General features: G+C 43.2%; 1 protein-coding gene across 3 annotated transcripts in view; it reads left to right on the forward strand.

Moving 5' to 3' along the window:
* Positions 1-5,997: 5,997 nt before the first annotated feature.
* The window catches only part of ST6GALNAC3 (ST6 N-acetylgalactosaminide alpha-2,6-sialyltransferase 3), a 528,670-nt gene continuing 522,011 nt past the window's right edge, over positions 5,998-12,656 (forward strand). For all 3 annotated transcript variants that reach the window (XM_082686593.1, XM_082686594.1, XM_082686595.1), the window contains exon 1: positions 5,998-6,177. In XM_082686593.1, the coding sequence (XP_082542719.1) occupies positions 6,160-6,177 (18 nt within the window). In that variant the 5' untranslated portion in view covers positions 5,998-6,159. The remainder of the gene's footprint in view (positions 6,178-12,656) is intronic.

A 12,656-nucleotide genomic window follows, 5' to 3' on the forward strand; every position in this document is an offset into this window, starting at 1 on the left:
ATGGGATTTGACCTGGGCCTGAAGGATGAAATCCAGCTCAATGAAGAGGGCAAAGATGAAGTCTTATTGGCAAATTACGGTTGGGTTAAATCTGACCTCTAGACAGTTTTTGTACACCTTCAGAACCAAGAATAGATTGTGCATTTTTAGATGTTGAGAAAAACAAAGAATGATATTTCATAACACTGAAAATTATATTAAACTTAAACATCAGCATCCATAAATAAATGTTATTGGCACAGAACCGCTCTCTATTTGTTGATATGTTTGGCTGCTTTTGTGCTAGGATGACAGAGTCGAGGAGTTAACACAGACACCTAATGGCCCATGCAGTCTGAAACTTTTACTATCTGGATCTTTACTGACAAAGTTTGCTGAATCCTGGGGTCAGAGACCACTGGGCAGTAATGATGGAAAGAGATGTTGGCTGGCCTATAATAGACCGAACTGTGGAGATAAAGAGGAACCACTGGAGGTTTTGCATGTAGGAGGAAGCTACGCTGTTTCCTAAACACATCACCTGAGCTTGCAAATGTTTGTTAAATCAACAAAGGAACAAAATTTTTCAGATTCCTAAGTGCTCTGTTGCTTTCTACTTCTTGCTTTTTTCTTTTTCTTTCTTTTTTTTTTTTTAAGATTTTATTTATCCATTTGAGAGAGGGAAAGAAAGAGAAGAGACAGAGAGCATAAGAAGGGTGCGGTAGACTCCCCACCGAGCAGGGATCCTGATGCAGGCTGGATCCCAGGTCTCCTAGGTTCATGACCCGAGCTGAGCCCAAGGCAGGTACACAAATGACTGAGCGACCCAGGTGCCCTCTATTCGTTGCCCTTGAAAAGAAAGAATGGCTTTCCCATATGGGATGTGGCCCTTGACTCTCTTGGATTGTCCATCCTAACTTCCCAGTGGTGTACTGTGAGCACCTGTCACAGATTTTTACACTGTTGGACCCAAAAGAATACCTTGTGTTGGGGGGTTTCTCTAAGAGCATATTTAGACGACTTCTCCTTGCACCATTCTTCTTCGGATTGCATGACTTTGCTCTTCTTTTTCCTACCATAGCCAGACATAGCCACAGAAAAAGTGAGTATTTGTATTAACATAAGGAATTAGAAAAAAAAAACCCAAACCTAGCTCTTTCCAGAGGGCTTGTGAGAGCCAAACCATTAGAGAAAAATTGGCTCAGGCAAAACAAACTGCAGAAGGAGGCCAACTGTGAGACCCCGTCCTGTGGGTCTTCCCATCAGATGCACCATGGATACATTTCAAATACTAGATTTCCACTCTAATATGTTAAGACAGGATGTCATCAAACCTCACTAAGTGATGAAATCTAAGAAGAGTGTACAGAAACACACATGAGAAGAGCCTCACAATAAAAGGAAAACAAACTCTAAGAAACGTGGTTGAGATTTATCAGACTCAATTAATAATGGAGCCGTCAATGGCCTTAGAGAAATCCAATACAAACCAAATTCCAACTACCTGCCAGTGCTTCCAGCCATATTTACTTTCAATTGATTATATTTTTAAAAGATCTTAGGGGACAATTGTTTAAGAAAAACAAATCTGGTTAAAACCTAGAACATTAAAAAACATTAATTTCAGATTTTTCTCTTAATTAAAAACAGATTTTTTTTCCCTTTTTGGTTCATTTGAAAAAAAAAATTGAGAAAAGATGAGAACTTCCAATAAGAAGAGTAGAGCTGAGAGGAAGTTGAGAGAGAACATTAAGGGAGAAGGAGAAAATATATAGTGTTTGAAAAATGTAATTCTAAAGCATGCATAACTTATTTTGGAGTTCATCCCAGATGAGTATGAGTATAGTCAGGGATAATGATGAATTCTGTATTAGAACTGTGTGAAGTTTTGAAAAAGCAGTAAGCCCAAGTCCTGGGAATGCAAAACGGATGACACTTTAGAATGATCTGCTATCCAAAATGGAGGGAAATAAAGCTTAACCCACATGTCAATATATTCTCATGTATATCTAAAAGGGCACATTTATAGACATACTTGGACACAGACATCCATATAGACATGCACAAGGACACTGACAGGATAAGCATGTGTTTTAGGGTATGAAAAATTTCCTAGGTCATTGCCCTGTAACAGTGCAATGGTTTCTAGAAGAAAAAAAAAATCATTTCCTATTCTGGCTCAGAATGTTAAAAAAAAAATGACTTTCCCATAACATTGTATAATGGATCTTCCAGTCACAGTCTCCTATGGAAGCATAATTTATGTAGTGGATGACAAGAAGAGTTTTATGATATCTGGAATTCATTTAAAATCTTTAGATGGGAAAAATTGAGATCCAATTAAAGTCTTAATAAATGACTCTGTATTGAATATAAATATATTAAATTAATATGTGTGCAAGATGAAATTGGAAAAGTTATAGGATTCTTTATTTTAATTCTATTTCTATCAGGAAACTGTGTAACTCTGAGAATTACTTGGTAATGGGGCTGTTTACAATGAAGCAAAACTGAATTTAAATAGGACATTTTAGCTCATGACCGGTCATAATTCATGAGTTCTTGGCCTTAAGGCATATTGAGATCTTATTGGTGAAAGGCCTGTGAGGAGAGGGAAGATGGACCAATTGGAGCCAAGAAGGGCCCTAGGGAGACCCAGGTAGCAGTAGGACCAGCCCCCAAGGATCTTTCCAGGAAGGGAAGCAAGGGCAGTCAGGTTGCTACATGCAGGTTCCATTTTGTAGGTAAGATACGGTAGTGAGAGTCTTTGGTGGGAGGTAGCTCTCATGGGCAGAAGGTGGTAACAGCTTGGTTGTATGGGAGCTCTGGATGGGATCGACAGTGTCTTTGTTAAAGGCCCCAGGTGCTGAGGGAGGATAGATACAAGGTGAGTGTACCTATCCTGGATAGAGAGTATCTATCTAGAAGATAGAGAGTATCTATCTTCTACTTATTTACATAATTGCCCTAGGTTTTATATACTAGTGTGTATCATAGGGAAATATATACCTACCCTAGGTTTTCTGAGTACTAAACTTAAGGCAAGAGACTAAATCCGAATGGTGACCAAAGATTGGCTCCTGACATACTGGGCAACTGAGTGCAGCAGTTAAGATGGCAGACCCGGATGTCAAATTACCTGAGCTCAAATCCCTGTTCTCCCACTGACCAGCTGGGGATGACAACATCCGTATCGATGTTATAAGGATCACATAATTGCAAGATGCACCCAAATTGTTATCTTTGGAAGTAGGTTTTTGGTTTAAGTCATATAACTAGGGACCTAGAAAATTGGGCTATATCCATGGGATAGACTAAGCTATTCTTATAGTCTGGCAAGTTATAAAATAAAAAAAGATCCTGGCCATACATTACCCCCATTTTCCCACAAATCTGGCTGTACCTTCATTTCCTAGTAGGTTTAGAATCTGTTTTCATTTCCATCCAACTACTTTTTCCCATCCAGTTGCTGTCCATCTGAGGCAGTGACCATTGCTGTTTTGTAAAACTTCTGCCCAGATTTATAAAACTTCAGGGCACATTTATTGTAGAATCTACTGAGTTTGTTTTTCGATTGTTATAAACATGCTTTTACTCCTGTCTGTACTTAGGCATAACTGTGGATGCTAATAAAAAATAACATTTGGGGGAGTGTGGGTATGGATGAGTGGAGAGTTTAATTGAGAGAGCCATACCCAGATTGTTGGAACTGGCAAAGCCCTCATTATACCCTCAGTTGGCTATACCCAAGTCACAAGATGCTAAGTTTTTGCCTCATCAATGTTTATCTTTCTGAGACATTCAAGGTGAACGGCAATCATCTTATTCATCCTTTCCTATAAGCTATCTGTAGTTAACCACCCCCCTCCCAACCCCCCACCCTCCGATAAAGAGCTACCATTTTGAGAGTGTTCATAGTGCCAGGAATTGAAGTGAGTGGACTTACAAGCATCATCTCATTTAATTATCACAAGGATAAATACTACTATGTAAATTAAAGGTTAAAGAGAGGTTAAGAAATGTGAACAAGGTCACCCAGTAAGGAAATGCTCAGCAATTTTGCTTACTAGAATCAGCTGGGTTGTTGCTCAGACCTGCAGACTCCCTGGAGACAGAATGACGGGCCCTGCCCACCCTTGCCTCTCTTACCTGCCAACCTGCCAGGTTCTGTCTCTCTTTCCATAGAGCTTTGCTTCTACTTTGGTTAAAGACCTTACCATGTTATATCATGTATCTCTTATCTTTCCCACTTGACTGAATCTGAGATGATGTTAGAGACCCTGAAAATCATTCATTCCTGATGGGTCCTGTACTGCCTTACTAAGTTTTGTTTTTGTTTTTGTTATTAACTCCCCTCCAGTTAGTGGTAGCTCAAAAAGATTTATCTTCTAGTAACAGCTCAGTAAAGGTTTGTCGAATTCTTAAATGAATAAAATACTGAGTTTTCCTGGCTTACTAAAGATCATGAGCTAAAGCAGTGTTTTAAAAAATACAGTTCTAAAAAAAATATACTTTCCTGATCAACCAAATAGAGGAAGCTCTTACTGAACTTACTGATCAAAAAGTTTTTACTGAAAATAGAGCAGATCTCTGAACCACACGGAGGGTCTGGAGGAAGGAGTAGGAGAGCAGGGAGTGTCTCTTAGGAAGACTGAAAAGAGGGACTTTCCCTGGGAGCAGGTAGTCTGTCCACTCTCAGTGTTTGCAACACTTTTACCGTGGTGCCTCCTGCTCGCTCAAAATTCTGAATGTTCTCACCAAGAAAACACCAAATCCCTTGAAAGTCTGGTTTCTGCCTTGTGGTTTGTGAGCCAATCTCATGACGTCACAGCCACCAGCAGCCCACAGTGCTTTTCCTGACTCTATGTAGGCAGACCAGACAGGGCTTCTAGCAAGTGAAAGCTCTTTTGGGTAAATATTTTGGGCCTGGTTTTAAGATTTCTCTGACAGACCAAGTGGTGGAAATCTGTGTATATATACAGAATGCTCTCTCTCCCTTCTTCTGCTATGTGTGTGATGTCACTTTCTTCAGAGAAATAACTGTTTCTCTTAGCCAGTTCCTTGCTTGGGAATTGGGCTTTCCTTGTTGATTTTCACTCCAAAAGGACTGCTAAGGAGACCCAAAACATATCTCCTTCCAGGCTGTCTGCCTTTTAAAGCTGCTCTATCACCTTTTGTTTTATCATCAGAGACTTGCCTTATAGGAGACTTTAGAATTAACCTTGTTACTTAAGTTGCAACAAAGTTCATTCAAATTCTAAACTTGGAGGCTGGGAGAACAAAGTCCTGTGCTTGTGGGCACAAACCCAATTTATATACGTATATAATCAATGTATATATATGAGAATACATTTAATTTGCATATAAATATATACATTCTATTTACTGTATATTTATGTAAATACACTTTTTTTTAAAATAAACGCACAAGCCCAAATCAAAAAAGCAATTAATATATGTCTGTGTACGTGCACATTCACACAAAACATACAGCCTAAGTTTTCTGGCGTCTTTTGTTGATAGGCATTTGTGCTCCCTTATTAGTGGCAAATTATTCATCTAATGAGCCCATCACAGCATTTTTAAGCAGAGGGAAGGCTCTATGGTTAAACAGCCCGGGGAGAATTTCATCTGCTACTTTTGAAGAATCCTTTGATGCGCCCAAAGCCTGTAGCAGGGTGATTCCAAACCCACTTAACTTTTTAAAAACTGTGAAATGTCTGCAAGGGGTTCTCTGATCTGCTGGAGGAGACCGAATCGAGGAGAAGAAAAGGGCGCTTTCTCTCCCCAGCAGGACCCAGATCCCTGCCTGCTGCTGAGCCGGCTTTGCATACGTTGAACCACAGAACGTTTACTGTGGGGGGTGGGGGAGAAAAAGAGGGAGAAAGAAAAAAGAAAAAGTAGCAAGCATCGAGGGGCTGCCGCGGGAGACCGGGACGGCACGTAATCCGTGGGCGGGGTCTCGGGGGCCGCCAGCCAGTGGACGGGCCCGGGGGCGGGGCCGAGGCGCGGGGGGCGGGGCCTGTGCCCGCGCAGCTCGCACCGCGGTCCCCTTATTTGGATCTGCGGGAATGTGGGCTGGAGCGGTCCTGCCGCGGTACCAGCCTCCAGCCTGTCGCCCGGACTGCCCCTGACCCAGGCGCGCCCGCTGCTCGGTGGCAGAAGGGCCGGCGGAGCGCCATGGCCTGCATCCTGAAGGTAACGACTAGGGTCTGTGGCTCGGACGCGTGGATGGCCGGTCCCTTGCTGCTCAGAGGCAAGGAGTCAGCCGCCGTCCCACTGCATCCTCATCTCAGTTGTCTTTTCCTGGCATTGATTTTCTTTTTGTTCCTTTGGCAAATGCATATGGAGGGAGCTTCTGAAACATGCAGCTGGCACGGCTTCTCTTCCCACCATTCCTGCCTGCTCGCGCCTGCATTGAAGGAGCTGCAGACTGTTGGCTCCAGGGGAGAGCAGGGCTCTGTGCCGAATAATGGGGATGGCAGGGAGGGGAGGGGTGCTCCCGCGGGTCCCGAGGCTCTGTTGCCTGAGGCCTCGCAGGGGCCAAGGGGAATGGAGAAGAGTCTGGGCATGGGTGACTGGTGGTCAAGGATATAGCACTTTGAATGGGGGTGAGAGTGAGCAGAGGGGCGTTCTGTTGAACATTTGATCTCGCGAAGACAAACTTCAGAGTTTACAGGTAGTCCCTTAGGAATGAGTTTTCTGTGTGAACTGCTGGCTTTATGTGCCATTAACTTTACTTCGGGAAAGTTCACTGAAAGATGTTTTTATTAGTAGAGAATTTCTGACCCTTCCTTAAGCTCATAAATTTGAACAGACCCAATGATTTCACTACATAGCAGAACCCGCTGAACCACCCCTTCTTTGTTGAGTTTTCTTTCCCCAAGTCTGGGTTCTGAGCCCAGACCAAGTGTCGTTTTGGGTTTATAGCTCTGTGGTGTCAGGTGGGAGGCTGTGGGTTTGTGGGTTCCGTGCCTCACTTGATAACTTTACATTCCACAGGGAGAGGCGTTTTACTTGTTTTTTGTTTTCATTTTTCTCACGCCTGTCTCTCCTCATGCCTATCTCTCCTCCTGCCTAACCTGACTCCTGACTGCCTGAATCTTAAACATTCACAGCCTGAAGGTTTCCTGGGCCTTGACTGGAGAATGTAAAGGCCTGTTTGTTCCAAGGTTGGGGGAGCTGTGTGTGATAGAGGAAAACACCACAAAAAGAGTTTTGTTGTTGTTTATTGTGAAATACTATTTGTTTCTCTGTAAGATATTTGAAGCCATCTACTGTTAAACTAGTTACTTCCTGTGTCATCTTGTCATCTTATAACATGCCTTGGTGTTAATGATACAAATAAGAGACTAACCTAGGAAAGGTTTTCTTGTTCTTTTTTTTTTTTTTTTCCCTTAGAGTAAAGGAGGTCAGATATTTCCTGTGACTTTTCTGAACTTCCTCTCTTTGGTTTTGGAACATTTTCTGGGACATAACAAATGGTAGCAAGATCAAGAGGAAATACGTAATACATTGGTATTACAATATGGGATTTTTAACTTGGAGACTCAGCACAAGGACTGAAATAAGAGTATGAGTCATTCTTTACTATTTATTATATTATTAGCTGAAAGGGAAATTGAGGAGCATGGCGTTTATCATTGGACATCTTCTTCTTTTGGCTTCTCCCTGCCTTATCTTGCACATGTTCCAAACATTTTAAACTAATACCCCAAGCTACACATGAATCTGATCCAGGCTTACTTTTCAAGCGCCTCACATTGACCTCATACATTTGGGGGCACATCTGAGTCCTCCTTATCTTTCCTCCACTGAAACCCATCTGGGATGCAGACAGATAAACTTCAAAGAGGTTTGGATTCAGAAAGACCTTGGTCTGTTTGCAGGTTCTGCCTGTTGCCACCTGTGTGGCCTTGGACAAGTTACTTATATGTCTCTGAGTCAGAGTTTCCTCAATGTAAGATCAAAGTAATAGCACCTACTCCCCAGGGTTGTTGTGGGAACAAAGTAAGATAGGGGAGGAAGACTACGCTGTGGCGTAGGCATTGGTACGCGCCACTTTTTTCTGACATGTAGTGATAACTACAGATTAATGAATCTGTAATATGTCTTCTGCTTCTTTCATATACTGTAACTCTCATTCTTACATCGAATGCTACAGGGTGAGTAACATTGCATAAAACCGCATTTTAGGGGAGCCTGGTTGGCTCAGTGGGTTAAATCTCTGCCTTCGGCTCAGCTCATGGTCCCAGGGTCCTGGGATCGAGCCCTGCATTGGGCTCTCTGCTCAGCAGGGAGCCTGCTTCCTCCTCTCTCTCTGCCTGCCTCTCTGCTTACTTGTGATCTCTCTCTCTCTGTCAAGTAAATGAATAAAATCTTAAAAAAAAAAAAAAAAATCCCAGTTGATAGACGAGGAAACCAAGGCTCCTCAGTTTAAGAGATTTGCCCAAGACAACAGGGTGAAGTTCGAAGTGAGCTTGGGTTTAGACCCAGATTTGCCAAACTTTCTTATACTTTCATGCTGTTCTCTGCACTTTCTCAGGTGACCAATTTCTAAGATATCCCGATACCATTCAGAATCCTTACCACATTTGAGAAACAATGTACCTTTGTGCATTGTTGGTCTTAATGGCCTATGGTAGGCCTTTTCCCCTTCTGGTTGTTGGAAGTCCATCCATGGTGGAGTGGAGAGTCCTGAGACCCGGATCCAGTGCAAGACTGACCTCCTGTACATGATGTTAGGCAGTCACTACATCTTGCTCATTTTAGAATGCAGATGTTTATGATAATTATCTGATAGGGTTTTATGAAGGTGAAATGATTGACTTCTTTTTTTCTTTTTTTTTCAACTAAACATTTTCTGCCACATGCCATCCCATGGCTTGGTGTTGGCATCACGGGGTATATGAGCCATTGACTTGGTTCTCAAGTTGTTTACGGTGTTGGAAAGAGGATGGAAAAGTAAGTGAACATTTATGTTACAACGTGAAGAGTAACATAGATCTGTGGAAGGCATACTATGCAGAGGGGTAGAGCGATGAACCCTCCTACTGACTCCTCAAGACAGGCTTTCCACATCCTGCATTGGAGCTAGGTTTTGAACACTGCCTCAAATGTACTATCATGGAGCTTTTTTTTTTTTTTTTTGAAAGATAACCTTTGAGGCAATGTTAACTTTACTCTGTGGGTGAAAACTAATTTCTTGACAGATTTTTGAGGTCGATTTTATTATCCATTTTTATATATGAGAAAACTGAGATAGAGTTTGATTAAAATATCTTTATGGACTACATAGTGACCCTAAAAATGGGGATCTCTGAGTAGCTAAGAGGAGAAGCCCATGCCGTGGCTGCCGGGAATGGTCCTATGTGGCACATAGAACGGTTCCCTCAAGGTACTGTGTATGGGGAAGGCCCATTCTGCCCCTGCGCAGAGCTGGCTCTCCTAACAGAACAATGATTAGTACCTCAATAATCATTAAATTGTGAAATACCTATTCACTCCACGTCGCCTGGGCTTTGAAGCTAGAACTATGTGGGTTTTAATTATGGCTACACCACTTACTAATTGTGTAACCACAAGCAAGTTTCTTGATTTCACTGCTCTGGTTTCTGAAATGGGGATAATCATGCATTCCTCAGCGGGTTATTCTAGGGGTTAAGTGAGAATAACTGCACGTTAGAAAGCATAGGCTAAACACAAGTCCAAGTCTTAGGTTCCTTTCTTGCCATGCCCCCGGTCAGGCAGCCCTCCTGGGGAGCTGTGCTGTTGTGAACAATTAAGGGAAGGACTAGTCTTTTTCCAAAGAGTGTTTTTAAAGGTCTCAGAGATTTTGATAGACAAGAAAGGTATCTCATTTGTATTTATTTGATTACTAGTGAAGCAAAATTTTACATTCATGTTAGTCATTTGTTTTTCTTCTTCTGTACATTAGAGAGTCTTAAAATTTTTCATGTAATAAAACTTGTTTCTGGTTTCTTTTAGGATTGATACCTTTAGTCGGCAGGTCTGACTTGGGCACAGTATCTGGTGCATTTTAGTATTTACCAGTATTTGCTGAATTGTATTCAGTTGCCTTTGTATCTGGCGCTAAAAGGGTCACTGAGTGGATGTGTAGACACAGGATACTTATGAGTCATTTCTGCCTTAGCGAAGATCACGGTTTTGCCAGACCTATGATCATGAAGCAGTTAGACAATAACACGACAGGTGCATGACTAAGCCACCGCTTTCTTCCCTCCCAGTCACCCATCCCCATGTAACATTTACTCAGATGGATGAGAAATTCGGCAACTGGTGATACCAAGTTATGAACTTGGTGTCTTCTCATTTCCTTTTCTTCCCCCTGCCCCATACCTCATTCTTCACCATCTTGCATCAGTTATATCTAGAAGAATCTCTCAGACCTACCTGTTACTCCCCATTCTTACTCTCTGCCTCGGTCAGGGTCTAGTGTTTGCTCTGTCTTTTGTTTTGTTTTGTTTTATTTTTTTAAAGATTTTATTTATTTATTTGACAGACAGGGACCACAAGTAGGCAGAGAGGCAGGCAGAGAGAGGGATAGAGAGGGGGAAGCAGGCTCCCCGCAGAGCAGAGAGCCCGACACGGGCTCAGGACCCTGAGATCATGACCTGAGCCGAAGGCAGAGGCTTAACCCACTGAACCACCCAGGCCTCCCTGCTCTATCTTTTGAAGTAGGCTCCCTTTCTTCATCATCCCCCAAATCTGGCCCATCTTCCCCATCACTGTCATGGTATTGTGCTCAAGTACAGTGCTGATCAAGCCACTGACGGGCCTGAAAGCTTGTTTTGGCCCCCCAGTCCCTGGGGGACGAACCTAACTATTTACCTCTAGCTCCGCATTCACTCACGTTCCTTCACCATCTTGCCCCTACACCTGACCTCACCACCTGCTGCTGCCTCACCCAGACACTTACCTACGCTCATCCCAGGTCTGTAGATGGGGCACTTCCTCCTGGCTCTGGGTCACTGTGGGCCAGCATCGGGGTTAACAGCCTTGGCTCTGAGGTCAGAGCGACCCCCTTCAGCAGGTTCCTCAGCTGTGGAATTGGAACAGAAGTAGTGCTGACTTCTTAGAGTTAGGAGGAATAAATGAGCTGATTCTGTAGAACAGAACCCGACATATCGTAAGTCCTGGGTAATCATTAGCAATCCGTCGCTGCCGGCGTGCTGTTTTCTCTGCAGGAAATTCCCTCCGCTATCACTTTTCCTCCAGCGACAGAAGTCCTGCTCATCTCTCAGCTCCTAGGTCAGGGTCCCATCTGCGGGGAAGCCTTCCTGTGCTTCGGCAGGCTTTCCCCGGCTCCCGTGGTCTCCGTGCTCATCTCTGTAGCAGCGGCGATTACCCTGTCCCGTCAGTTCACTGTTTGCCTTCCTGACTCCTCTGTTTGGGAACTCATCAAGGGTGGGGGCCTTCAGTAAGTCAATCAGCTAGCGTTTGCTAAGCACGATGAGGGAATAGTGCTATTGGTGCCGGAATATATGGATGGAGGTATGGGTGGCTGCCCAAATGAGTCTTGGGGACAGCAAAAGCCTTGTCTTAATGCAACTTGGTATCCCTAAGAACCAGCCTGCCTCTCACTAACATGTTACCTAAATGTTTGTTGAATGCATCAATGCATTAATGTATTCGTTTTTTGTTTTTTTGAGATGAAATTTCTAGACGTGGGCCTAACCTGTCCTCTTTTGTAAACAGCTGAAGTTTTCATGGATGTAGAATGGATTTTTTCACTCTAACGTATAGCAAGTAGGTTAGAGCTTATCAGTTATTTTTCTCCTTAAAATTCCTTCTCTGTTTGCTTCTCGTACATCTGTTACCGTGTCTCCTATAAAATCTGGAGCCAATTTGAAATCTGGAGGGAAGGGGAAAGGAGGCCTGGACTGAAAGGAAGAGACAGCAGGAATAGCTTATCTTTTGTTAGGATCATTTTGGTTCTTCAGGTTAACAGAAACAAACAAAAAAGTAAAAATAAAAACAAAACAAAACAAAAAACCCCCAACACCCACAATCCCAATTTGTGGTTCTCATACTGAGGTCTCGAAGTGTTTGAAAACAGTCTGGCTTCGCTGAGCCTGGAAAGCCACAGAGACTTCATAGATACACAGATTGTAAATTTGAAACTCTAAGATCACCCCAGCAAGTGGAACAGACGAAGCCCTTGGACTAATAAATCTGCTACGATGTTTCTGGGATGCTGAAGTCTGGGCAGCGGTCCTGGCTCATTTTCAGTCTTAAGGTGACTGAACAGAATGCTTTTGCAACTTCCAGTTGCGCACTGTGGGGAACGGGTGTCTTGTGAAGAAGCAGCGCTCTTTGGATGAATTGAGAACAACGGCAACAATATTAGCTGCTGTTTATTGAACACCTAGCGTGGTCAGGCTCGGTCCTGTGCTGAATGCTTTAAAGACATCATCGCATGCGAACTGGGATTATAACGAAGACACTGAAGTTCAAAGAAGCTAAGTAGCTTGTCCCAGGTCCTGTGGTTAGTCAGTGGTGAAGGTGGAATTCACCTGGCTCTGTATGGTTATGTGGTGTGTCTTGTGCCAATTTAAGTGAATGTTTGTGGGGACTCTGTGTTTATTTCACCATCGACTACCCAGGCAATACGCCGTCTAGACAGCTTCCTAACACCAGCCTGGTTGGGATCACTT

Source organism: Mustela nivalis (assembly GCF_964662115.1).
Source record: "Mustela nivalis genome assembly, chromosome: 10".
NCBI classification, from domain to species: domain Eukaryota; kingdom Metazoa; phylum Chordata; class Mammalia; order Carnivora; family Mustelidae; genus Mustela; species Mustela nivalis.